A 27,802-nucleotide genomic window follows, 5' to 3' on the forward strand; every position below is an offset into this window, starting at 1 on the left:
TTAAATTGTTTTTGCAAAAGTAAATGAAAATAAATGTTATTATTCATTAAAGCCTAATAAATGTTGATATATCTAGTCACAAATGTAAGAACTTTTGCACTTTTTAAAGTAACGAACTTCATATCACATTTCAGATGTCAACAGAAGAAGAAAATGAATTTCTCAGTAATTTAAATCCATTTTTCAGATTAAAAGATGTAAAAATATACTGGAAGGGCAGCGTATTAAAAGTTGGCCATAACAATTACCTTCATACACGAGATTTTATTGTTTGTTCTGTTGGAATTTTTCTTATTAGAAAAAAATCATTTAATTTTCAATCACACGTAACAAAATCCATTTCTTTTTGTGATTTAACTTCAATATACACCACAAGTAAGCAAGCATCTTTTAGCAGCCAAAGTTCACAAATCAGAATTAAACATAAAGATATGGAAAGCATTGTATCTCTTGTGTTTTATATCCGACAATCACAATTTCCTACTGATATTTTACCGCTTAATATTACTTGTGCTGAAGAAAATTCAACAGATCAAACCACCGCCCAAATTATTTATAATCCAAAATCTTTATTCATAGATCGTACACTTTCATGTGCAATGCATAATAACTTAATTGTTCAAGAATCATTATTAACAGAACTCAAACAAAATTCAATCAAACATTTTAAAATTACAAAGGAACGAATGGCCTCACCATTATTCCAATCTATCTTACTTTCCATCGCATTTGAACAAGAAACAAGTCATTTAATTATCGAAAAATTAAATGTTTCGAGTTTACTCAATTTATGTCTGCCACTTTTCCGTTTTAATAGGTTTATTAAGCGTATCACTTTTGATGAAGTGAATTTTGAAGGATCGGCGAAGTACCTCAAAAAATTATACCAAAAGACACACAGTTTCACACCAAAGGAATGGCGCTTTGTAAATTGTGACACCTCAACTTCGGCATTTTCTGAGTTTTTTGAAGTTATTCCATCAATAGGAAGATCGATATCAGCATTAACGTTTTCTAATTGTACATTTACAAATGAAAGCATGCTTTATTTGTTCCAAATTATTTTCTTTAACCAATGCTTTTATCAATTAGAACAAATAACATTTGAAAAAATTAATAATCAAAGTGAATACTTGTTCTTTCATATGATGGAACTATTTTGTTGTCAATGGGTTATTGAATCCAAATGTCTTCATAAAGTTGTTTTGAATGATTGCGGAATTAAAGGATCTTCATTTCTCTCTCAACTTCTTCAACGAGACATAGGCATTGAAGAAATTGTCCTTGATAATGGCGTATTTACCTCAGCTCTTTCTTTTGATGGACCAATATTAGTCAAAGAATTATCTGTTCTTAGTCTTCGTTCATGTAAGTGTAACTCAGACTTCCTTTTGTCGCTTCTTATTGTTATTCGAGAGAACAACATTTCAATTCATTCTTTAGATTTCAGTCAAATGGAAATAAGTGATAATGATTTTACATCTTTTCTTTTAGCTCTTACAAGCATTCACTTTCCATCCTTAGAGAGTTTCTATTTTGATGACAACACACTCGATTCCAATCAAACCATTCTGCTCACCACTTTTTTAGAGAAGCAACCGCAACTCCAACGGTTGTCTCTCAATTCTTCCATCAACGTTTACGATTCGCCCAACGGTTTTTTCGCTTTTTCAAAGTACATCACCGGTCGCACGTTTACTCATTTATCGTTGCGTAATGACAAGTCAATTAATTATTCATTTGGACACTTACTATTTCCAATCTTAAAATCACAACAAAACACATTAGTTTATCTTGATGTTACAAACCAAGGCATTGGACAAGATGGTATTGAGCTAATACTTCCATCAGTTTTAAATGGTACCATTAATCGTCTCTTTTTTGATGGATCTAACATCAGTTCCTTTGATTACCTATGTAAGTTTTGCACAACATTAGTTTCCACCCAAATGAAAATTGCATCATTTCCACGAAATGACTTTGAACGTTTGAGTAAACATTTGATTACTAACGAAAGTGATATAGATGGAATGATTGAAACGATGAAAAGCAAATTCGAAACGAAATTCGGAAAGAATTCCATCGACTCGAATTACATTCCGCAAATAAAGCGATCACAGATCAAAACAATTGTTCGGACGGACTCGAATAAGACTAATGTTAAGAAAGTAATGAGCAGAGCAAACAGTACATCGGTGATTAACGAAATGTACGAAAGGCTCGTCGACTACGACATCGAGAAGATGCTGATGCAATACGGCATCGAGTACGAAAGCGATCCAATCTATGGGATGCTGGCCGAAATAGAAGAAGAGTTGTCGATAGATGAACTGACAAGAAAATTAGTCAATGAATAAAGAAATAAATAGTTTTAGAAATTCCGACTTTATAATGTTTTTGCGATGTTTCTATTAAATAATAATAATAATAATAACAAAAAAGAATTAACGCGTCATAAGAACTGATTTCCAATGCAAATTCACAAAAGATATATTCCGAAAATTTATTGATATTCTCTTTGATCTGATATTGCAAATTAAATTAATGAGTTAAGTCTCTATTTGTTATCTTTTATGTAAAAATTCATAAGTCATTAAAATATAATAAAAGGAAATTTATATCGAAAAAAATTTTATATTTTTCAAAATTGAATGACGAAACTAAAATATTAATAAAAATTAATAAAAATAGATGTATTAATGATTTAATAAATAGCTTATTGAGTATATATGAAGAGGATTTGATATAACTTCTGGCTGATGATGATGACTTGGTATTTCGAATGAATTTCTTGTAGACCTACAAGCAATTCTTTGTCCCGTTTCTATAAATTGAACTTTATCATTTGGATCCATTCCAATTGATCTTGCTTTTCTTACGATTGTGTTCCATCTATTTTTTACATTATTTTGTGTTCTATTTTGAAAGTAACATACTATTGATCCCCACTTTCTTCCATATTTTTGAATTAAATCAAATAATAATCCGTCTTCTTCGGGTGTCCATGCAGTGCGATTTACTTCAGGTGATAAATATGTAAACCATCTTTCACGACATTGTCTTGCTGTTCTTCCAGGTATGTGTTGTGCTATGATTTCCCAGTCATTTGTTCCAAACTTATTTACTAACGTTTGCAATATTTGATCTTCTCTTGTTGTAAAAACATATCTATATTTTTTGCGACGCTGTTCACACCCTTTTGGAGATATCGCATTCATGATTTTGGAACAAATTTGAACCTTTCACAATTATTCTACAGGCTTATCAGTTGATAAAAATTTAGTTGCACATACTGAAAGTTTGTGATAAAAACTTTTAGTATCATTGAAATGATGCAATCGAAATTTGTAATTTTTATTGCATTTTTTCACTGAGGTATGATAGTTTTTTATCTCAAAACAAATAACTTGAGACATCATTCAGTTCAAAAGTTCCAAAATATACTTTAATTTTTGATTGAAAAGTACAATCGGAAAATCCCGATTGAAACTTTTAGAGATACATTGTGGCATAGGAACGAAATCTTCAAATTGATCATTTAAATATCCGTTCAAAAAGAGTTTTCTTTCAAATCATCCTCAAAGTTTTGTGATTTGAAAGTAAAAATAAAATATTTGAACCCTTGTAGAATTTTTTATCATTAAAATGAACTTCTTTTGTCAAAATCCTTTTAATTTATTTCAGTTGACTTTTTTGGGAGAAGACGTTTATAAAAATGAACGTTAATTTAAATAACGTTTCATTTGTAAATGAAAGAAGAAGAAGAAGTACAAAGTTATCGCTATCAAGCACCAGTTCTTCCAGCTATTGTTGCAGCAGGACTAAATTATACATTTTATTGGATGGTTCCTTTTTGGATTTTTGAATTTATTTTTTTTTGGATGAAAGATCAAATGCTAGAAAATGGAGTTGATGGTGGAGATTGGGCTGTTTTAGCCTTGTGGGCCGTATCACAAATTATATCAAATAATCTAGCAATTCGTTCAATCAAACATCCTGAATGTTCTTTATGTTCGCCAGTTTGGTTTTATATTATATTATCTATTCTTTCTATATTTTTTACAATATATTTTATTGTTTTAAATTCAACAGTTTTGTTTTTAGAAATGATTTTTTGTATCATTACTCTAATCATACAGATTGTTTTCTTCATCGGAACTGTCATTTCTTTATTTATACAAGGACGCTCAACTCAAATCAAAGCCATGTAAACATTTTTTTTTGTTCATTTTTTTCATTTTTATCCGTTTTCCCTCAAAAAGTGTCTATATGAGTTGGGACACTTTAGGACCAAGTTTCCAATCAATAAAGGATCTTGTTAAAGCGCCAGACACAAAGCTAGAGACAGTTCTCTTGGACCCGGCATTGTTTCAATCATTACGATATGAAATAGACGAAATTGTTAAGTTTTTATTAATCCCAAACAATCTAACGCGCTTGATAAAATGGAGTTTATCAGATGAACTTAGTAATGAAGCTGGTTATTTTAAATACTCCAAGATCGCTACAGGCGTTTTAACTTCTCTTTGTTATGAATTTCAAACAAACATTTTAGAATCAAAACAATTTACCGAAACTATCAGCAATTTTTTATCCACAACAGCAGCATCCTCACCTTATATATGTGGTAATTTTCAAAGAATTATTGAACATTTTTTAAAGTTCACACATGGTGATTTTCTCGAAGCATTCCCACAACTAATTCCGCAAGCAATCAGCAAGATAAACATACTTGCCATTTGGCTTCTTTTGTTTGACATATTAACTGAATTTCAAGACAACATAAAAATCCATGAAACAATCATATCACACCTATCAGAAGCTATTAGGGATGGTGGAAACTTAGCAGGTCCAGCCATTTCTCTTATTAAGAATATTTTATCAGATAAAAGGAATCCATTCAATCCAGTTAAATCCACCATCGTTTCTCTTTTTGATTCTCTTCTTCATTTTTGTGAACTTGAAGTTAGTTCTCCCTTATGTAAGACTGAATCATTTTTAACTCTTTCAATGCTTCAGACTCGATTTGGCTGTAATGAATTTCAAGATCTTCTTGACGAGTATGAACCACGTCTTAATTTTAGCTCAAGTTGCGTTGATGGAATTTTTATCTTTCGTCTTTATCCGAACAAAGTCTCTCAAATTTTGACAAAATTTTATTCTAATGCAACAAATACTTTTATAGCGCAAATAGCACTTGATTGTTTACGAAATCTTTCTCAAGATGAAATAGCGACCACAGTTGAAACGTATAATCTAATAGATCACATTATTCCACTTTATGAATCATATGGCAAATTTTCAGGTCACATTTCACAGATAATTTTACTTCTTATCAAACAGCAAGAAAACATTAAATCCCTTCAAACTGATAAATGGAAACAATTTATTACTGATACATTTTCTGAAAAGAAACAATTATTGGAATCACCTGTAAGTTATGGCGGAGAACTTCCAAATTCGAATTCACGAATTAAACCTGTAAATAGTTTCGATATATATCCACAACAATTTGGAATCAAAAGTGTAATTTCTAATTTTGATGAAGACGAATTTGATATAAAAGATGAAACGTCAAATAATAATGATACATACCGAAGTGGACAAATGCGTAAAGATGTCATTGCAAATTTTGCGTTCTTTTCTTCAGACTCCGAAGAAGAGGAAGAAGAAGAAAACGAAGAAGAAAAAGATAAAGAAGAAGAAGAAGAAGAAACGACTGACGACATGTATAGGCGTATGATGGCGCAAGTGTACGGACTAGCTGATTACAACCCAAAGCAAAGTGATGACGAAGAAGAAGAGGAGGAAGAAGAAATAAGCGAAGATCTGGAAGAAGATGATACTGATGACCAGGAAGAAGAAGAAAATGAAGAAGAAAGTAACTGATGATAAGTCTCGGAACCAAAAGCTCAGTGATCGTATTCTTTATATAGAAAATATACTTTGTATTATTTTGTTTTTTGTTTTATTTTGTTGCGTTTTTTGATTCACGTTATTTCATTAGAATTCATGTGCACACTTTATAAATTCGACTTATAAAGTATTTATAAATTATGAAGTTTACACTTTCGATCATTCAAAATTGAATACAGCAATAGCTCATTGACACTCAGGAAGCATTGAACTCTCTCTGTGTATGTGTTTATTTATATTACCAAAAAGTCTTCGTTGTGTTCATGCATATCTGGGTCTAGCCAACCATAGATTTGAAATTTGTTTAATGAGCGAATTAGACATCCACTTCAAAGAGAAATTTATGATGATTCCAATATTGCTATCACACTAATCGAGAGAATTTCATTAGAGGTCGAGAAGTTATGAAGAAATAGAAGTTTTTTGAGAAGATATTAAATATGATTTGATCGTTTTTTATTCAATTCCGTATCGGCTGATGAATGAATTTTTGGAAAAAAAAATTTTATAAACAAGTAAATAAAATAGCACTTTATGAAAGTAAAACAAATAATTCAGCAAAAAATATTATAACTTTATTTGAATTCAAATACAAAAATAAGTTTTTCATTTTCAGCTTTCTCTATCCTTGGTACTGACTTATACCCAAAGTGTAGAAGTGAGCCTTCGTAAACGCCGCAAAAGAACCAACAATAGCAATAATAATAAAATGCTTCTTTTTCATCAACTTGAAAATTGGTAAAAAAAGAAAATGGCTTTGGTATTTTGTGCTGAAATCCTATGGATAATCGATTTTCGTTGATTTTAAACCCTGCAGTAATTGATGGTATTCCAAAAATAGCAGGTGTTAATGTTTTTGCCATAAATTCTGCAACTTCATGAATGCCACGCTTGTCTGAATTATTTTTACGAATCAGTTGCGATGTCATTGCAAATCCAGGCTTTTTCCCAAATAAATAAATATTCTGTTCAACTATTTCCCTTTTGTTATGAAAATTTTCATACTTTTTTGATAATTCTCGAATCATTTCGGTAACAATAAGGTGTGACAACAAAGATGGCTGCTCCATTATAAAATTTGAGCCGTTTTCTAAACAAAATGTCACTTCACAATTCCCAATATTTTTCAAATCAAATGTCCTTATTACATTCAATTGTTTACTTTACAAGTTGCAATTAATCATTCGACAAAGTGATTTATGTATTAAATTTTTCATTATTAAACTAATGTAATTTAGAACGAATTAATTCAGCTATTTCAGTGTGTCCATTTTCCGTTGATAAAGTAAGTGCTGTATTAAATAATGAAAATAATTTTCATTTGTATTATATAAATTTCAAAATTTATTAACAAAGATCATATAAAATAAAATAAAAATCAGTGTCATTGATATTAATTTTTTCATGATTAAGAAGTAATTTAACTATTTCTGTATAACCATATTCAGATGCTTCCATGAGTGCTGTTTTAAATGATTCATAAAATTTCCAAATATAATATCAAAATATTAAATCATTAAAATAAACAACAATCTAAACAAACAAATTACTTTAGCATTAACATCAGTTTCTTTATGCTTAAGAAGTAATTCAACTATGTTCCTTTTATTGCTTAAAGTTGCAAGAAAGAGCGCTGTAAAGAATAATGAAATAATATTCCAAATATTATATTTAAACATCAAAACAATAAAACAAAATTGAAATAAAACTATTAATCATAATCTTTTACATTAACATCAATTCCTTCTTGTTCAAGAAGTAATTGAACAATTTCTAAGTTACCATTCATAGATGCAGACATAAGTGCTGTATAAAACATAATGAATAATTTCCAAATATTTTTATTATATCCAAAATTTCTTAAATAAAATCCTTCTTGAGCATTAATATCAATTTCTTTTTGTTCAAGAAGTAATTTTGTTATTTCTATTAGATTTTTTTGAGATGCAATCATAAGAGCTGTACCAAATATTTTAAATAATTCACAAACATTATTTTGGAATCTCGAAAAAAAATAATAATACTCAACTTGTACATTGATATCAACTCCTTTTTGTATAATATATTTTACTAGTTCAATATTTCCTGATTCTACTGCATAAATTAAAATTGTTTTTGGAAGTTGGTGCTCATTTAGAAAATGTTCGACAAGATATATATTTCCAATTCTTGCAAACTCATTAATAATATTGTCATTAATTTTCATTCCTTCTTTTAGTAAAAACGAAAAAAGTTCATAGTTATGAAACTGAATACATTTCTTTCCTAATTTTTCCAAATTATTTATATCAACAAATTTATTTTCATAAAAATATTTAAAGATATCGTTCCTATGATATTCAATTGCTACTTCGCATAAATTTTCAAATAATAAATAATTTTGTTCACACAAATGAATAATTTCAATATTTCCACCTGCAACTGCATATTGACCTGTGTTTTTTGTCTTGACACCATTTATAAGTAAATATTTAAAACATTTAACAGATCCAAAAAATGTTGCATAATCAATTAGTGTAACATTCCAATAGTTAATAAATGAACATCTTTCATAAAGTGATAGTTGAATTGTTTGATTAAAATCAAAATTTGTTTGTGATGATATTTCTTGAAGTTTTTCTATTTCATCATTTCGAATTATTTTTGCAAGTTCATTTGGATTATGTCCTTCTTCAACTAATTTCTTATGAAGTTCCCAATCATTCTTTGATAGCTCCTCAATCCTTTGATTCAGCCACACATTATCATTAAATTCTCTTATTTTTTCATTTTCCATATATTCTATAAAATATAAGTTATCTTTATCTTTGATGATTTTTGAATCAATGAGATTATGTTTAACCATATGATAAAGGAGATAATATGATTCATTTGTGCTATTACCAAGTAAAATATTTGTAAATACATCAAGAATTTTAGGATTGATTTTCTTCTTCTCTTCGAATTTATCCATTTCTTTTAAAAAAATTAAAATATACGTATCATAACTATTTTTTCCTATGACAAAAGTTAAGTATATGATTTGACTAACGATCATATTAAAAGATAACGGATGAATATCATCAAAATTATTTATTAGATAATCAGCTGATTGGTTAACATTTTCTTTGTTCAAGTCAAAAATTAATCGTTCAATGAACGAAATTTTTTCAAATTCATTGCTAATTTGCATGCAAATCACTATGTGATTATTGAATTGATTTTGATCGCTTTGAATTCAAAAGCGACACTTTTTATAGCTGGTTTGTTTTGCTGGTTTTTATAATATCCAAATGAATTAGACTGACATTAGAATGAAAAACAAATAACTTCACAAAAAATTGACGAATTCAATGTTTTAAAATTTCATTTTTACCAGTATTAAGATGTGTCGAATGAAATCAAAATATTTCTATAAAAAAAATTTAAATTTCCGATATTTTTTGAGAAATTGATTCAGAAAATATCTGGTCGGGTTACCATTCAAAAACAAAAATTCTAGGTTCTAAATTTTGAATGTAATTAAAATGGAAATTTCTCAAATCATTACTCCACTCGCCGGTTTTGCCTGCACCTTCCTAATTGGCTTCATTTTCTATTGTTGTAGGAAGCGCCAACAAAACAAAAAAAAATCATCATCTTCTTCTTCTTCATCACAAAAAATGGGTAATGAATACTATCCCGAAAGGATGAATAACGAAAGTACGTCGGGTGGCTCAAATATAAATTATACAAATCCATATGGAAATTATGATCAAACATACATACCACCATATGCAATGTATGGAGTTTATCCAAACAACCAACCACAAAGACCAATATATTAGAAGACATATAAAAAAACAAATAATTGATTTGATAAAGAATTCGTGAAGGATTTTTTGAATTTGCATTAAAACTAACGTTATGGCCATAACTTTTCGAGGAATTGTGAGTAATATTATAATGTTTATGTAAAGATATGTTTTGGAGAAATTAATTTATTCCTTTTCTGCGCTCATTTTGGATTTCTTTTTTGAACTTTTTGAAATCAGAAACAGCATTTTCATTCGGTAATTCCAACGAGAAATGGAGAAATTGCTACTTATGATATCGAATATCAAAAATAAAAAGGACTAATATATATTTTTTAATATACTTTCTATGTTTTCATGAATTCATAAACTTTTTGGAAGAATTGAAGTTCTGTATCTTTTTCAGTTGGAACACTGATTGTGATATTTGGTATAGTAATATTTAAAGTTTGAAGTAGTTTTTCAACTTCTACTTTTCTAATGTCTATGTATGTTGGAACAATGCATAATTTCTTTGAGTTTTTGTACGATTTGATATATTGTAACATTGCTTGATAATGACCCTTTTCTTTTGATTCCATTGATCCTATTTCATCCAAAAAAATCAACGCGGGATTTCCATTTGATACAGCCTCTGTTGCTGTTTTAAGAACAATATCAAATGTTTCTTGTTTGAATACATAAGGACAATTCCTTCCATCGATGAATCCAACTCTTTTAGCTAATTCATATGAAACAATTGTCTTTTGGTTTGTAATTAAATCCAATTTATAATAACTTCTTTCTCCATTTTCATAAATCACTGGTTGAGTAAATCCTGCAATTTGCACATCATCTTTTGTCATAAAGAACTCTATCATTTCTTTGATCATAGTAGTTTTGCCACAGGACACTTTGCCTTCAATAGGAATACAAAACAAAGGATTCATAAAATTTTTGGTTGGGCAAAAAAGTGCCAAATGATTTCTTCTGATGAAATCAATTTCTTAATTCGACGTTATCTTCAAGAAACTGGTTTTCCACACACAGCATATATATTTTCCAATGAAGCCCTTGTTGATAGAGTAAGTTATCCTGTTAGTCAATTACCTCCTCAAGCTCTTGTTACTATCTTAAAAAAAGGAATGTTATACATGCAACTTGAAAAAAGCATAAACGAAAAAGCAAAACTTGATCAATCACCAGAGAACATTGTTTCATCATTAATCGAAGCAGTACGAAATGAGGAACCAATAGTTCCACCCAAAACCCCACCCAAGCCACGTACTCAACCTACTCCACCTACTCCACCCACACCACGTCAGCCTCTTAAACAGCCTGTTCCAATAATAGTTGAACCCACAATAATACAAGACAGTTCCATTCTAACACTTCGAGGCCATTTTTCTGATGTCTACTGTGGTTCGTGGAACAAAGATGGCACATTATTTGCAAGTGGAGGCAATGATGCAACAGCCATAATTTGGGAAATTCGTGATCATACCTACAAAACACATTACATCCTTGACCATGCTACTCAGCAAAACCGAGATGGCAAAGACATCACCACCCTATCTTGGAATCCAAGCGGCACCATCTTAGCAACCGCCTGCCTTGATGGGGTTGCACGTTTATGGACGAATCATGGCGAACTCAAATTTGTTTTAAATCTTCATCACCAAGCTATATTTACCATGGAATTTTCTCCAGATGGTACGTCATTATTAACAGGGAGTTCTGATCAAAGTGTTATTGTATGGAATGTATTAAATGGCGATGTCAAACAATTTTTCCAACATCATCGCTCGCGAGTATTAGATGTTGATTGGAGAGACAATTCCATTTTTGCGTCATGCGATGGTAACGCTACCATCTTGATCTGTAAATTAGGTGAAGCAAGACCACTTTATTTATTGTATGGTCACACAAGCGAAGTTAATAAAATCGAATGGGATCCGTCACGTAACTTATTAGCTTCATGTGCTGATGACAGAACGATTCGGATTTGGTCTCCGTTTAATAGTAATAGTCAACCAATAGTTTTGACCGGTCATACTAATAATGTTTATACGATACAATGGGCCCCTAATAATAATGGGAAGATTTTGGCCTCAGGCGCTTTTGATAATACTGTGAGATTGTGGAATATAGAGAATAAAACTTGTGTGGCTGTGTTTAGAGGTTATACTCAACCTGTTTATACTGTTTGCTTTTCGCCTTTAGGTAAATATTTGGTGTCGGGTGGTGTGGACGGATTAATTAATGTGATTAGAACATCCGATTTCGCTTTGGTGGCAAGATATGCTGCAGGAAGTAGCATATATGAGGCAAAATGGGATCCAACAGGCGAAAATATCGCATTGTGCTTGGAAAATGCTTCAATTGTGGTAATTGCTGCTAAAGATATACCATATTATCAAGAATAGAAATATTTTTTGTGTGGTGTAGATAAATAAAAATCTAAAATTAAAATAGTTTTGGAAATAAAGAAAGTATTCAATGATTTGAATAGAATCAAAAAATTTACCAAAAAATGATTCTCAAAATGGTAGTATCGATGCTGATAAATAATACCTGTTGAACAAGAAGGAATTGATGTAAATACTAAAGATTTGAATATTTTTTATTTAATTTGGAAGAGATTGAAATTCAGATGTTAAATTTAAATTTGTGAGTGCGTTAAGACCTTAACTTAAGGTGATAAAATATATGATAAGGTATCAATTTATAATTTGTCGCTATATCGTTTTAATTCTTAACTGTAAAATCATGATTTTTAATATAATTTCAGCAATACTGATTTATGGAATACATAAAATTTATCATATTATAATGCAAATAGTAATAATATTTTTTGATAAAAGAAGTGAATAATTATTTTAAAAAAAACTTTAAAAAAAATTTATAAACTCGAATTTAGTTTAATTTATTTCTTAATATTATTACATTTCAAAAGTAGGTAAGGTCTATTATCACAAAAAATTTATCATCTTTGATAACTTAACACCTCTAAAAAATTCCAAAACTCCTGTTGATAAACGATAAGAAATTGAATACAAAATTATCGTTTTCTTGTGAAACTCCCATCGTCACCAATAAACTACTGAAAATACTTACACAAATTTGTGTAATCTTTCGTGCACAAGGAAAATGCTTACTGTATGTAATTACTTTTTCGCCAGTTCATGGCAAATTTGTTGATATCTTTGAGCAGACTGTAGTATTCTGTTGGCTTTTATTTCCATTTCATTTAGAACTTCTCCTCTTTTCTGTGCTGTAACCAAAATCTGTTGCATAAGTTCTGTGGTTTCAGAGAGTTTTGCTGCTTCGCGCTGAGCTCTTTTGTGTTGGAAAGCTTCATCAGCATCTTTAAGATTGGCATCTTTCTTCCCAAAGAGCTTCTGTATTGTACTCACACGAGGTACCTTAAGCTGTGGTACTTCTGGGTCATAGATAGGTTTTGATGTAGTTGCATTATTTCTGAGATATGCATATGTTTTTCCATTTTCAAATATAAAAGCTCCCTTGTGTGGAACCAAGCATGCATTGGCTTCGGCGGAGAATTTGTGGCAAAATATTGGGGAAAAAGAAGGATCGGGCAATGTTATTAATTGAACCGAATTTTCCAATCTTAACAAAAGAGATCCCCATTCAGCAACACTGGCATCAAGTATACGACCGCCAAATGATTCTTTTCTTGCTCTTTTGAATTTATTATTTTCATTTACAAAAATATAAACGTTCTCCATTGTGACGATCAAAATAAACGGTCCCTCTTTGGTCACTTTTCCTGTTTCATCAATTGGTTCAAAAAGTAATATTTTCTCTTCAGGATCACATATTTCGATTTTGGATTTTTTCATTTTTAGTTTGTTCTTGCGTGTGATTGTTATCTTTGCATCTTGATAATCTCTCCACATAATAATGTCTTCTGTTGGATAAAAGTCATCTTCGCTCTTTTCACAAACAAATTCATCCTTTGTAAGGTCAATGTGCATTAAAATATTGTCTTTACAACAGAAACTAATAATTGAGTTATATTGATTGATTAAAGAAAACTCATCGGAAAGAAGTTGTTGTTTTTCTTGTGTGTTGATATCAACAGTTGAAACAGAATTTGCTTCAGAATCAATAATAAGTAATTTTCCATTTTTCATAGCTAAAGGAATTCCAAAGCTATTTGGCATTGTACCACAAAAGCAAAGGCCATCGAAGTCAATGATTTTTTCTTGGCAAAATATATAGAAATGATCATTATCTTCGAAAATTTTTATGAATTCAATGTTCTCCGTAAAAAAACAATCTTCTTGATGCCCATCAATGAAAACAAGTTTCCCACTTTCTGTTATAAATGAAATAAATTCTGGATCATTTCTATGATAAAAATCACCATATCTGATTATACATCCAGGAACCAAACAGCTATCATTCCCTAAGGAAACTTTCTCTTTTTCCTTCAAAAAAATTTTGTCTCCTTCTTGTGTATGGACTATTGAAACCCAATTTTTTTTCGATATGATTCCTGAAAAAACTGTCAAACCACCTTCGATAGGAGTCACTTTTTGTAATGTTCTGTTTCCTTTTATCAAACAAGCATTACCATCATAATCGATAATAGCAGCACACCCATCTGATATATCCATAGTCAATGCTTTTGCTGTGCTGTAGTCATTCATACACATTGTTTGAATATCAATTGAATCAATTTTTTCATGAGAAACATAAAATTCCAGAAAAGACTCAGAAAAAATTGAAGTTGCTGGTTTACCTTCAAACTCATTAATATATAAATTTGTGAACTTGAGATCTTCAATGGAATAACCGTATAATGCTCCATTATCAGTAAGAATTAAAGCAAAGTTAGGATTTGTTGGAGAAATTGCAAAGTCTCTTACATTGAATCTTATGCTGTTAGCCCTAGGTTCAATTGCATCAGTTCGAATAACCCAATGAACGACAATTGAAGGAACTTTTTTAGGATCATATTTTTTAAACTGCGAATTTTTCCCCTTTGTCCGATAGTAAGGATGATTTTCTATCATGCAAGGACTGCATGCCGAAAAAAAAGATGATGTATTTGGAAGTGGTAAAATTTTACAAACAGGAAATTGTGTTGAAGACTCAGAAGAATAGCAGTACTTATTAGAATTCAATACGTATAATTTACCATTTGCTGTTCCCATTCCAATTAGTTGAAATCTTGGCTCAAAAGTTATTGCAGTAACTTCCGAATCAATTGAAAGTGGAAAGCTCGTCAATTTAATTGACATTTGTTCTTCATTTGGTTTTGGAAGCTTTGTCCCGAAAATTCTTGAAAACATTTTATTTAATAAACGTACTCCTTAACGTTCAAAGTTTGAAGATCCAAAAAATTTTTATTTTTAGCAACAAGACTTGCGATCCTTCTGTGGGATAGGCTTTGGTTGTTCGTATTGTGGAATATTCAGCTCATCTTCTCGACGCTTTTCGATTTCAACAGCAAGCTTCTCAAATAATTCGTGGATTCCTTGACCTGTTTTAGCAGATGTTTCAACATATGTAACCGCTTCAATTTGCTTTGAGTATCTCATCGCAGCATCATAAGTTACTTGACGATGATCATTACAATCGATTTTATTTCCGACCAAAACTTTTAAGACGTTTTCTGGTGCTCCTTGGTTAAGCAATCTAACCCAAACATCCAGATTTTGAAATGTTTCTTTTTTGGTTATATCAAAAACGATAATAGCTAACACAGCATTTTGGAAATACAATGGTACCAAAGTCCTAAACTCTTCTTGTCCGGCAGTGTCCCATATATTAAATTTTACTGTTTCAGAGTTTAATTCTAATTCTAGTGAAAATTGTGCACCTCCTACTGTAGCTGAAATGTCTGTTGGAAATTCATCACGGGCGGCTCTGATTGCAATGCATGTTTTTCCAACGTTTGAGTCACCAACGACTACAGTTTTGATCTGGTTTAACATTTGTTTATTCCATTTTTTGAGAAATTTATTCCTATTCAGTCGCCACAAAAAAACCGAAATTTCACCGAAAAATGAATTCAAAAAGTTCAAACGATTGGTTATCAACAGGCTGACCAATCATTTTGGAACGGTTTCTGTGTTAATTCAATAGTTTATTGATAGGATCTATTCCAACTTTTTAGAATATGCCAAATTAACATGAATCAAATGTTTATATATACGACACAAATAGGGAAATAATGTCTTTGAATTGCAATAATTTATTTCTATTTTAAACGATTTGAATCACTTTATTCATGTTTTTCTTTTCTCAAATATGCAAAAAATTTCAAGTTTTTTAACACTATAACTTTTGCTCCATAACAATTTTTTGTTTTATTTTAATAAAAGCTAAAAGTGATTTAAAAAAAGGACTATAATCCAGTTTCTGGAGGTAAAAGCGCCCATCAGGAAGCAGTTTACGATTCTAAGTAAGTGTGAGCAAAATGAAAGAAATAATGATGCTGCCCTTTGGCTAAAAAAAAATTACTATGAAATTAAAATAAGAACTTATATTTTAAAAAAGAAATTAGGGAAATAATAAAATATAAGTCCATAATGTCAGTAAGTATCTTGATAATTTTGCATTCATTAAACATAACAAAAAAAAACTTATCAAAGAAATATTTCGTTAAAATAAATTTTTATTCATAACTCTAAAAAAAACTCATTAATTTTATCTAAAATTCGGTTCATTGAATTCGGTTCGTTGAATCTGTACCTGATTCATCTACCAAAATCTTCAATGTTTCACAATCTAAAATTCTTGGGTGAATTAACTTTTCCAAAATTTGGTTAATTGGCAAGAAGCAATACTTCCTTTTCTTGAATTTTTCTACTTCTTTTGTCAACTTGAACAACTTTTTGCATTTTGAGAGGTTTATCAAATTGCCAAATTTGTCAGGGACGTCGTACCTCGAGATGTCCCCCAAAAGCAGAGTTAGATGAGGCAAGCATGGTTTGTCACTCTTTTCTAATGCTTCTTTATGCATTTCTCTAATTTTTGGTGAAATACTTGGATTATCTCCGATCTTATTTTGGAGATCTGCAATGAAATTCTTTTGACTTCGAGTTAACAGCGAAATAAATGGACCGATTTCAGGCCTATCAAACCCGCCAAGGAAATTAAAAAGATCAAAGTAATTATGCATCTCATTTAAAAACATCATAACTTTGACAAAGTATTGTATAACTTTGGCCTTTTGGTTTGTGGTCTTCTCCTCTATGATTGAGCTGATAACCCAACCTCGGATTAAATTGGATCGATCACTTAGGAATACAATATTTGGGGATCGATGTCGTAAACGTGGGTTCTCCCATGCATTGTTTAAAAGTTCACTTTGTTGGATGGAGTAGTATCGTGTAGATGATATATATGTAACTTGTCGTGCAATTTCTTCTGGTGGGATATCATAAATTGAGAAATCGCCAGTAAAGATATTACATTTCCCTAACATTACAAGTGGTGCTTGTGTATAATCTATGTCATTTTTATGAGTTTTTCGAACAAATAATGCGTTTGCCTCACGTGGGAATAATGGCTTGATTTCCTTTTCTGCAAATGTTTTAATGGCATCAATAATAGGAGGTTCAATTTCAGTATCTGCTTTTTTGATCCATTGTTTGAGAAATGATATCGTCCGAAGAGAGGCGTTGCGATCGTTTGCCCTAACCGTTAGACGATAGCATTCACAAATTTTTATAAATAACGTTTGTGAAGTGATAACCGATTTGTACGTTAAGCAGAACGCAGAAACGGTCTCCGGGAATTCGGGTGGTTGGTTTTCAGAAGTAATATATAGCATGAGTTGGTTGATAGTGGCTCGCCTGAGAATACCAGATTCAAAGTAAACATTATTTGGATCACCTAAAACCTCGTTTTCAAGAGGCTTGCTTTCTTCAGTAACTGCCTGAATACCACCAATTGTTCGAGAAATCTCTTGATCAAGAAGCTTTTTGTTTGCCTCGTTCATTTCAGAAGTAAACTCCCAAAACTTTTCTGCACGAAAGATTCCGCGTTGAATTATATGATTTAGTTGTGATTGTTGAATATGAGAAGGTATATCAAACGGGCCGTCCCATTCAGAGTGTAATGCGGATTGTGTTTCAATAAGACCGAGTGTACGTAGATGATGAGATATTAACGATAATAGAAGATTTTGCGAAACTAAACGATTAAATGGAAGATAGAGCTCTGCAAACTTTGCTGCGCGAGTTATTGGTAAAACCATTTCTCGATACTCTTTGATATCTGGTCTTTCATTTAAAACACGTTGAAGCCAATCTGAGCGGTCAACGTTTGCTTCGCTGTGAAAGTGTTCAAATGCTGCATCATATTCAGTCGATATTGGAAGTGGTGGTTTTGGTATCTCTGAATTTAAAGAATCACCAAAAGGGTTATAGAGAATAGATGGTTGTGAGAAAGAGTTTGATGGCGTTGATTGTAAAGAACCTGAAAGAAGAAACTCGTGCGGTGTTGACATCTTTGAAATAGGGCACCCCAAATTTGCATTTAAATTTTTTTTGTATAATTATTTTTGGCATAAAAAAATTGTGTATTTATATTTGACATTTAAACTAACGAAAAAAAAAAAAAAAAGAGCAAAATAAAGTCAAAACCAAATGAATATGGAAAAATAAATTTATTTAACATTGATCCACCATCTCTGGTAATGCCACAAATATCAAAAATTCCTCTTGAAATTTTTAATGATCCACTTCATTTAGAAACTCCAATTCCAAAATTTGATATAGATAAAAATATGGTTGGATATTCTGGTGTTCCAATGATGTTTACTGCTACACTTACCAATAACCGTTTCCAACCATTTCAAGAAGCAACATTATATGTATCTGCTAAAATTGGAACTCGTATCCTTTACCAATCGGAACCATTTATACCACAAACAGTTAACCCACAGAAATATATTTTTCACAATTTTTCATTTAAATGCCCTGTTCAAGGAACTGTTAATCTTAATTAGAGCGTCGTTTAAATTCGATAATCAGCAGCACACACTTACAAATACTGTTAAAGTTACAATCAAGTCATCAATAGAAATTATTCTCAATCTTCATCAGGTCAAACCAGATAACTTCTTATCTGTTCTTATCAAAAATTTACTCCCATTTCAAATCCGAAATGTTGCAATCCGACAACCAAAAGAAGAGTCTGTTCCAATTGCAGATTCATTAGAACCTGGAAATACATTGTCTACATTCATCCACTTAACCAAACAAATAAATGGGATAGAAATTTCATGGACATTACCAAACTTCAAAGAGTGTAAGCAAAGTTATTCTGTTAATAAGATTGTAGAAGATAAGCCAAAACCTGTTTCAATAGCATTTGAAGAATTGCCAAAAATGGTATCTGCGCTCAAGCCATTCAAAGTTGGAGTAAGGATCGAAAATAAGACGGATCGAGAATTAGTTGGATTAGGTGAATTAGAGAAGGATCAAACCATTGGCCTAATTGGAGAAACAGATTTTCAAATAAGCCTTGGACCAAATGAAAGTAAGGTTATTGAACTTGATTTAATAGCGTATTCTCAAGGTAATTTCTTAATGCCGCCTATTAATTTCACTTTTAGAGGCCTAGAAAAATTTAGTGTATTACCGAATGAAGGTATAATTGTTGTTGGTTATGAAGAGTAAGTAATTTAAGTTTTATTTCATATCACATTTCTTATTTAAACGGTCGGTAGAAAAAAATTTTTTTTTATCTAGAAACTAACATTTACACGTTTTTTTTTCTTCTTTAGGCACAATTTCATCTTGCTGAGGATTGTATGCACCTGTAGTTGTTATTTGAGTTGAAGCAAGTGTAAAAGCTTCAATAATCCCTTGACCAGAAAATGCACTCACCTCTAAATAGGTGGCATTTATTTTTTGGGCGCAAGCTTCTCCGTCATCACTAGAAATTAGGCGTTGTTCTTCTTTGTCAATTTTATTTGCTAATAAGAATAGAGCAAGGTTCTGTGGATCTAAATGGCTGCGTAAGCTTTCAAAGTAACTGTCTACACTCTGAAAAGATTTTAAGTCATCGATTGCATAAACTATGAAAGCTGCTTGTGATCCACGATAAAACATTGGCACAATAGAACGATACTTTTCGTCACCAACGGTATCCCATATTTGCAAACGGACTGTAGTATTTTCTGTTTTTATTGTTTTTAATGAATAATTTGCAGATAATGTTGGAATTATTGCTTCTTTAAATTCATTTGAAACATAACGATTGATAATACTTGTTTTTCCAACATTAGCGTCTCCAACAAGAATTAATTTTGCTTCGATTTCCATGAACGGACCTTTGTTGGTGATAAATTTATCTAGCGGTTATATATTCAATTTACACAAAAATTGAATAATAAATTCGTTCAATTTTTTTCATTTTTATTTACTGTAACGGATCCAAACAATTGGAAATATTTTGATGACAAAAAGAAATATATTTAATACAATTTACTCAATTTGAAAAATCTGTTTGTATTATTTCCTCATTTTTCTTTAGATTATGCCATACAGTAATTATCACAATAGCAAGAGCAGCTACAAATATACAGGCGCAAATAATTAAAATCGGATCTTTAGGTTGAAAATACTTTCGCCTTCTCATTATTAACTTGACATCATGAGGTACTTTGCAAACTTTTTCAGCTTGATCATATTCGCCTGTTTCAATTTCAGCAAATTTTGCTGTGTTATATTGAAATGTTACTGATATTACTTCTAGAGGTGTTAACTCAAAAGCATGTGCCCCAATTTTTGGTTCTTTTTTTCCACAAAAAATCAAATTTTCTAAACTAAAGCATGAATAAAATGCTCTTTCTCCAATTTCAGCCAAAACACTTGGAAGAACAACATCATTCAGTTTGAAACAATAAAGAAATGCATATTTATCAATTTTTTGTAAATGATTTTTTGCAATTAAAAGATGATTTAGATTTGAACAACAAGCAAAAGTTGCTTCACTAATCTGTGTAAGGCCTGCTGGGAGTTTAACATATTCTAATGACTTGCATGATGCAAATGCATATGCATCAATTTTCAAGCAAGTTTGTGGAATACTAATATTTTTTACTTTTTTAAAACTTGCAAAAGCATTTTCTCCAATTTGTTTTAATCCTTTTCCGAACATTATAGTTACTGTGGTTTCAGCATATTTGAAAGCTTCTGTATTGGTGACAACACCATCAGCCATGATGATTCCTTTTCCTTTTTTTACGACTGTCGAATGAACTAGTTGAAATAATATCCAAATCATAATAATAGAATTATCATAATTGAAAATTTCTGAACCATTGTAATAAATATTTTATGGTTATAAAATTCGAAATTAACTTCAAAAACATTTTTTTTTATCAATAAAAAACATAGAATTTAATGACTTGTAAATATCAATATTTTTTAATAGTAAAAAAGAATCTAGTTGATAATTTATTTTTTTTATAAATTTTTTAATTAATTATGAATATGTTAAAAATTCACAATAACATTTTTCATTTTATTAAAGCTAAATTCATTAATTAGTTGCTTGATCCTTCATTTTGGGTTGTTTAGCTTAATTACTACTAAGATACCAGCTGCAACAGAAAGTACAGCTAATCCACAACACAAAATGATGATAATTGTTAATTTTTTGGTTAGATAAAAGTTTCCCTGATCTGGATCATCTTCAGTTTCTTCCTCATTAAACTTAGAAGCTGGATTAGGCTTATTTACACAATAATTCTTTGTCTTTTTGAAATTACCAGTATTAAATCCACCAAAATTAGCATTGGTATAATTTTCTAGAACTCCTACTGATCTGATGGCAGTAGAAGAAAAAGCATTTTCTCCAATTTGTGGTTGATTCACTCCACAAAAATAGATTTTTTCAAGTGTAAAGCAACGGGAGAATGCATTTTTCTTAATTTCTTTTAAGCTATTTGGTAGTACAACATAATTCAAATTATTACAAAGAAGAAAAGCATTTTCACCTATTATTTTTACATTATTTTTGATATCAATAAAACGTAATTCATTACATGACTCAAATGTTCTTTCGGAAATTTCTACAAGACTTAATGGTAGAATGCAAGAAATTAAGTTTGAACATAAAGCGAATGCCGAAACTCCAATTTTTTGACAATTATCAGGTATTTTAACTTCTGTGATTCTAATAAACTTCATGAAACCTCGTTCTCCTATTTCTTTCAATTCTTCTCTGAATATGATTATTTTTGTATTTTCTGCATATTTATTACTCTCCGCATTTGTTACAATCCCATTAGCTTCAATACAAGATTCATTCTTTACAATGATTGTTGAATGCACTGATAAAATCAAAAAACAAAACATTAGGAATAATTCCACTTTCACAAAAATAAAAAAATTTTATACTTTTTTCTATTGTTCCAATATTATTTTAATTTTTTATTTTAGAAACAAGATGAAAATATTCTTCAAACATTTAATAACATAACATTATATTCTAATCAAAAGTTTGCTTTCATTCAAATTAAAATATGATTTCATGTAATCATTAAGCAAATATATAAATACTCAAAAACATAAATTTACTTAAGCAGAGCACAAAAGAAAGTTAAATATATTTTATAAGATCGGGATATATTTTATTTAAAATTTTAGCTTTTAATTCCTAACAAAATACTCAAATTCTTTGCTTTTGAAATCACATTAATTTCAAGTGTCACCAATGTACAGTTAATGTCTCCAAGCACCACAAACACTGGATTTTTGGTGACTTTGAGCCCATGGATTTCGACCGATTTAGTATCACCAGGAAGAATTACATTGGTATTTGGGGTTAACATAACTTTTAAAATGTCCCCATCACAAGGATAAATAACTTTATACCTTGCCCATGAGATCGAATTGTTCTTTAATGTGATGGTGGCAAATTTCCCTTTTTGAATGTTAATTACGGTTTTGTCAGCAATAAGCGACGGTTTTGCCAAAATTGACATTTCATCAAGTTTACGAAGACGCATGTTTTTGAATTTCTCGAGCTTGGCAGGGTCTTCATCGGGAACCCATATCCTCATCAAACATTGGACTGGACGGTGATCACTAAAACGTGTGGAATTTCTTTGGTATACTTCAATTAATGGATCATCTGGAAATGTGGGTGGGTCACTGTCGGCTGAAAAAGAATCGCTTGAATTATGAAGAATGTTGGGCGCAAAATGTTGAACAATATCAGTCTCAAATGTGAAATTAGTTGCAGATCCAATCGCAAGTCGTTTGGGACTGGTTTTAAATAAAACTCGATCAGTGTAAGATGGAGTACGATGCTTGGAAGATGTGTCATAAACATCACTCTCAGGATCAAATTTGTATGTTGGGAGAAAATTGATTTCATATTCTTTGAGTTTGTTAATTTGAGGATCATTGACTTTAGATTTATAAAATTGGTCATACTCAAGAAGAGATTTGATGTCATTCTTTTGGATATATTTCATGGCTCTTTCATATGACATATCAAGTCTGTAATTTAAATCACCACATATAAAAAGATAATCTGTATCTGAAGGAGCCCTCCGAATTAAGCTTGCAAGTTGATGATTTCTTGCTTCTACGTTTTCAGAATGAGCGGAAAGATGGCAACCCGCAAATGTCATTAAACAATGATGTCCAACTTTCACAGGATATAGTAAAGCACTCTTGTTTGCTGTCATTCCTCTATTCCCTAAACGAACAGCAAGAGGATTACTCACAGTTACATCAATTGGTATCGTCTGCTTAACAAGAACCGCTGAAAAGACCCCCCCGAGCGAATTGGGGTACTCCAAACGATAGGAAGCGAAGCACTTTTTCAATGATTCAATGATTTGTTTTTCCCATTCGGATGAAACAACACTATCAATTCCTCCAACAGTGGATTTTAAGTTCATCGATATTTCTTGTAACACAACAAATAAGATTTCTGGTTCTGCCATAAGTATAGAGTCAAATTGATCAGCTGTTTCTGAATTTGGTCTTTTACTACCAACATTCCATGTGAAACAACAAACTCTGATTTGCATAGGAATAGTAAAATATGGTGCATTAAGAAAATATGACCTTCTTTCCCATGTAGCACATGCTTCTGAATCAGTAAGAACTGGTGTACTCCCACAAACAGCAGTGGATAAATCACGAAGTTTGATTGAAGGGGGTATTTTTGAAGGATCGATTGCTATCATTGATATAAAATCATAATTTGATGATGTGAATTCATCAATAGGATTTTGAGATATTTTTGAACATATTTGAATTTGTGAAATTAACGTTTCTAGAGCTTCTGAGTTTTTTACCTTGAAAAATACGTATTTTTCATAATCAAGAAAATTTAATAATAAATGGTTCTCATTGTATTGAACATCTATGAGCTTAGAAAGCTTACAAATACATAAGCCCATAGAAGGTGATGATATTTCTAAATAAGCATTGAAAAGGGAATCACCTTGCAAGAGAATTTCGATTTCAAAAGATTCCGTTGTTTGATAAAGACTAACAGGACACTTACACCAAATTGAGCAACTTTCTTTAAGGGCTATTAGCATCTGGTGTGGTGAAAAGCCACCAGAATCGCTTTTCCTCATTTATATTTAGCACTTTTCATGCATGATAGAGAAGACGTTTAATTTATTTTTTTAATTGTGTGCCGTTAACGGCGTTTTTTTCCTAGGAAAATAAAGTAACGATAGCTTAGTGAAAAATGTCACTTTCAGCCAGAAAATATTGAATACTTTATATTTCGAAGACACCGTTTAACTGAAGAAATCATCTTAACGGCCATCGCCAAAAGATGCTGATATTGGAAATAATTGTTGCAGTAGCAATTCTTACCGTGTCATGCGTTCTCGAATTTCAGCCTATAGAACCCAAATACATTTATCAAGAAACACTTTATATGAGTGCACCAAAGAGAAGAGAATTGATTCCCTCATATGGATTACTTGCCATTATTATCATAGTACCAATAATCCTTTTACTTATTGTTTGGCTTTATTTACTTAAAGGTTCTCAATCCATCAAGTGGTATTTTGAAGCCATTTCTTATTTGGTAATTACTGTTTCACTAGCTGGATTGCTCTGCAGCTGCATCCATCTTTTAATTGGAACACCTCGCCCAGATTCTATCGTCCAATGCGGAACAGTCAATGTAACATATGCTGTATGTTCTCAAGTGTTATCTAAATATCAAACATCACAGCAATTCAAGTCATTTCCATCCTTCGAAGCAGCTATATGTATGGCTGCAGCCGTTTCACTTCTAACATTTTTTGAAATGCCTTCTACATTTTCACCATTTGTCGAAATGATCATTAAAATGATTCCAATGACATGGGCCTTATTGGTTAGTACAATAGAAATCGCCATGTCATGCTACAGAATCCAAGACACCATCGCTGGTGCTTTCATTGGTTTTATAGTTGGAATGATAACATCAAATGCATTCACAAAATCAATGAATTCGAACCCTGACAGTGAATTTACTGACTCGAGCAAAGCACTTAGTGCAAAGATATATTAGTCTGATAATATCTAAATCAATAATTTTTATTTTTTGTTTGATGAAAAATCATAAATCGATTTTTTCTTTATATATAGAAATAATAATTCCTTTTGAAGTTCTTTATTTTTTGATATAAAATAATAAGTTGAATATGGTTATCAAGAATAATTTATGAATATCATATATTAATTCAGCAGTGAATGGAGGAAAACGTTTAAGTAAAAGACCGTTTAGCTCAAATCTTGAAATCCTCAGTTGCACAACTCATTTCCATCATCTTTTTTTTGTATTTATTAATTGGTCTTATAAACATTGCACAATTTTTTGCAATCACAAATGTAGTTAACAAATCGGATACTTTTTTACAGAATCAAACAAATCATTTTCCTGTTCGAGTTGCTGGTTCTAAATTTTTATTTCAACTTCCAGACTCTGGTTCAAACTATTCTTTCCGAATTATAGCAAATGGAGGAATAGCGTATGACTCATTAAATCGGTTTTGCCTTAATCAAAAATGTTCATTACCACTAATTTTTGGTGGCTTACAAAAAATAGATATACTTTCCAATCAAACAATAATCTCATCAACTGAAATCAATTCATCTGAAAATCGTTTTTTCTGTTTTAATGGTAGCTGGGAACGTCGCATTTGTCGTTTCCACGATATTTGCTTTGATGGTGATGTTCTCACCTTTAATTCTCCATATTACATCAAAGTTGATTCACCATTTCTTGTTTTAGGAGGGCGTCCTCCACCATACGACAAGAAGCGTGATCGTGTAAACTCCATAAATATTAATGTTAGTAATATTACCATACCAAATTCACGAAATGTTATTTCGAATACCACTTTTTATTCATCCACCTATTACAACACCCATATGTTATGGCATCAGCTCTTTGATTATTTTCTCCCATTGTTTTACACGATGTTATTAATTCCAAATCAAACATCAAGCGTTAACGTTCTCATTCCCAAAACATCAGAAAATCCGAGTTCAACATTCACCAATTTAATTTCATATAAGAAGACGCGAATTCAAAGTGGCCTATGTTATAATGATTTAATTGTTGGGCTTTATAAAAACAAAGACATTTCTGGTCAAAACTATGAATTTCCACATAATTTTACTTATTTATTACAGCCGTCACTACTTAAGCAATTTAACATTAGTCAACGAGATAAAGACAAAAAGCCATTAATGTTATTTGTTGGAAGGAAAACTACTAAACGAATAATAACCAATTTTAATGATGTTTTAAAAATGCTTAAAGAAACATTTAATGAATTTGAAGTTCTTCCGATTTATTTTGAAGAACTTGAAATGAGGAAACAAATCGAAGCAGTCTTTCATTCGTCAGTTTTAATTGGTGTACATGGAAGCGGACTTGCACATTTGGCTTGGATGAGACCGAATACAAAACTTGTGGAAATATTTCCATATAAATTTCATTGTAGAGATTGGTACGAAAAGGCTTCGGTCGTTTCAGGTATAAAATATTATAAATATTTCCCTTTAAATATGAGCGAATCACCAAACGCAAATGAAAAAGTAAAAAATTGTTGGAAACAGCCAAATAAATGTAATGGGGAATGCTTGGAATGGTTGAGAGACCAAAATATAGAAATTAACATAGAGATGTTCAAAAGTTTGATAAAAAATGTTACAAGAAAATTTTGATTAACCAAAAATTATTGTTTGCTATCATGTTTTGTTTAATAAATATATATTTGTACTTATTTATATATTCTTCTCATAAAAATGAAAGATTTTCACACTCACCTTGCCTTACTTTAAAATCCAAATGCAATAAATGCTTTACGTTGTCATGCTTTAATAAAAAGAACATATCCATCAAAGCCACAAATTCTATTATACTAAAAATTAATGAATCGAATCCATTAAATATCAGCACAAGAAGATGTCATTCCCCTTTGTTGGAGTTACCGATTTCATATGTTAAACATTATTTCCAATTCTTTTCTTTAGGGTTATAGCATTCCAAATATTTCATTTTCAGGATGGCCATCAGATATTTCAGTCAATTTTGGTAATTCTATATCATATATTGGAAATTCTGTGTTTTCGTCATGTTCACATTTAAAGACGATTATTTTTGGTGGTGAAAGTGTATTCAGCATTTTCATTGTGTTCATCAATCAAAAACATCACAATTCCAAATTCAATTACAATGATTGGAAATTCAGCATTTTCGTTATGTTCTAATTTAAGGATATTAATACTTGGATATGGAATAGTTGAAATTGGAGAATCAGCATTTGGTAATTGTCATACACTTGAACGTATTTATTATTATGGAACTAAAGAACCAAATATTGGCGAAAATGCATTTTCTAATGTTACAACAACAGTTATAACATGTCCGACATATATCGGAAGTAACTTTGGGGAATTAAATGTTAACGAATCATATGTAGAAGGAAATTGCGAACCAATTTCAACACTTTCATTTTTAGCATCACATACATTCAGTCAAAGTAAAACATTTAATGAGTCATTTCAAAATGATTTAACGAAATCTTTTTCATATTTATTAACAATCACATTGTCAATTACACATTTGTTTACTTATTATGAAACACAAACAAAAACAATTAC

At 30.8% G+C, this 27,802-nt stretch overlaps 9 protein-coding genes across 9 annotated transcripts; 4 read left to right on the top strand and 5 right to left on the bottom strand.

Moving 5' to 3' along the window:
• Nucleotides 1-1,148: 1,148 nt before the first annotated feature.
• On the top strand, nt 1,149-2,357 carry GO595_010166 (Leucine Rich Repeat family protein; the record flags this gene model as incomplete). Its single annotated transcript, XM_067912815.1, has 1 exon — nt 1,149-2,357. The coding sequence occupies one exon, from the start codon at nt 1,149-1,151 to the stop codon at nt 2,355-2,357; it is 1,209 nt and encodes a 402-aa protein (XP_067768904.1).
• A 1,912-nt stretch (nt 2,358-4,269) lies between these two features.
• GO595_010167 (uncharacterized protein) lies at nt 4,270-5,889 on the top strand (the record flags this gene model as incomplete). Its single annotated transcript, XM_067912816.1, has 1 exon — nt 4,270-5,889. One exon carries the CDS (start codon nt 4,270-4,272, stop codon nt 5,887-5,889), a length of 1,620 nt encoding a protein of 539 aa, XP_067768905.1.
• A 4,147-nt stretch (nt 5,890-10,036) lies between these two features.
• On the bottom strand, nt 10,037-10,561 carry GO595_010168 (uncharacterized protein; the record flags this gene model as incomplete). Its single annotated transcript, XM_067912817.1, has 1 exon — nt 10,037-10,561. The coding sequence occupies one exon, from the start codon at nt 10,559-10,561 to the stop codon at nt 10,037-10,039; it is 525 nt and encodes a 174-aa protein (XP_067768906.1).
• Nucleotides 10,562-10,648: 87 nt separating this feature from the next.
• GO595_010169 (F-box-like/WD repeat-containing protein TBL1XR1) lies at nt 10,649-12,094 on the top strand (the record flags this gene model as incomplete). The annotated part of the gene is made up of 1 exon (XM_067912818.1): nt 10,649-12,094. The coding sequence occupies one exon, from the start codon at nt 10,649-10,651 to the stop codon at nt 12,092-12,094; it is 1,446 nt and encodes a 481-aa protein (XP_067768907.1).
• Nucleotides 12,095-12,835: 741 nt separating this feature from the next.
• On the bottom strand, nt 12,836-14,851 carry GO595_010170 (uncharacterized protein; the record flags this gene model as incomplete). The annotated part of the gene is made up of 1 exon (XM_067912819.1): nt 12,836-14,851. One exon carries the CDS (start codon nt 14,849-14,851, stop codon nt 12,836-12,838), a length of 2,016 nt encoding a protein of 671 aa, XP_067768908.1.
• Nucleotides 14,852-15,049: 198 nt separating this feature from the next.
• Nucleotides 15,050-15,634, bottom strand: GO595_010171 (small GTP-binding protein; the record flags this gene model as incomplete). Its single annotated transcript, XM_067912820.1, has 1 exon — nt 15,050-15,634. One exon carries the CDS (start codon nt 15,632-15,634, stop codon nt 15,050-15,052), a length of 585 nt encoding a protein of 194 aa, XP_067768909.1.
• Nucleotides 15,635-16,365: 731 nt separating this feature from the next.
• On the bottom strand, nt 16,366-18,156 carry GO595_010172 (RasGEF domain containing protein; the record flags this gene model as incomplete). Its single annotated transcript, XM_067912821.1, has 1 exon — nt 16,366-18,156. One exon carries the CDS (start codon nt 18,154-18,156, stop codon nt 16,366-16,368), a length of 1,791 nt encoding a protein of 596 aa, XP_067768910.1.
• A 4,149-nt stretch (nt 18,157-22,305) lies between these two features.
• Nucleotides 22,306-24,264, bottom strand: GO595_010173 (Endonuclease/Exonuclease/phosphatase family protein; the record flags this gene model as incomplete). Its single annotated transcript, XM_067912822.1, has 1 exon — nt 22,306-24,264. The coding sequence occupies one exon, from the start codon at nt 24,262-24,264 to the stop codon at nt 22,306-22,308; it is 1,959 nt and encodes a 652-aa protein (XP_067768911.1).
• Nucleotides 24,265-24,470: 206 nt separating this feature from the next.
• Nucleotides 24,471-25,199, top strand: GO595_010174 (PAP2 superfamily protein; the record flags this gene model as incomplete). The annotated part of the gene is made up of 1 exon (XM_067912823.1): nt 24,471-25,199. The coding sequence occupies one exon, from the start codon at nt 24,471-24,473 to the stop codon at nt 25,197-25,199; it is 729 nt and encodes a 242-aa protein (XP_067768912.1).
• Between the last annotated feature and the right edge of the window lie 2,603 nt (nt 25,200-27,802).

The sequence above is a fragment of the Histomonas meleagridis genome (genome assembly GCF_020186115.1).
Source record: "Histomonas meleagridis strain 2922-C6/04-10x chromosome Unknown scaffold_61, whole genome shotgun sequence".
Taxonomy (NCBI): Eukaryota; Parabasalia; order Tritrichomonadida; family Dientamoebidae; genus Histomonas; species Histomonas meleagridis.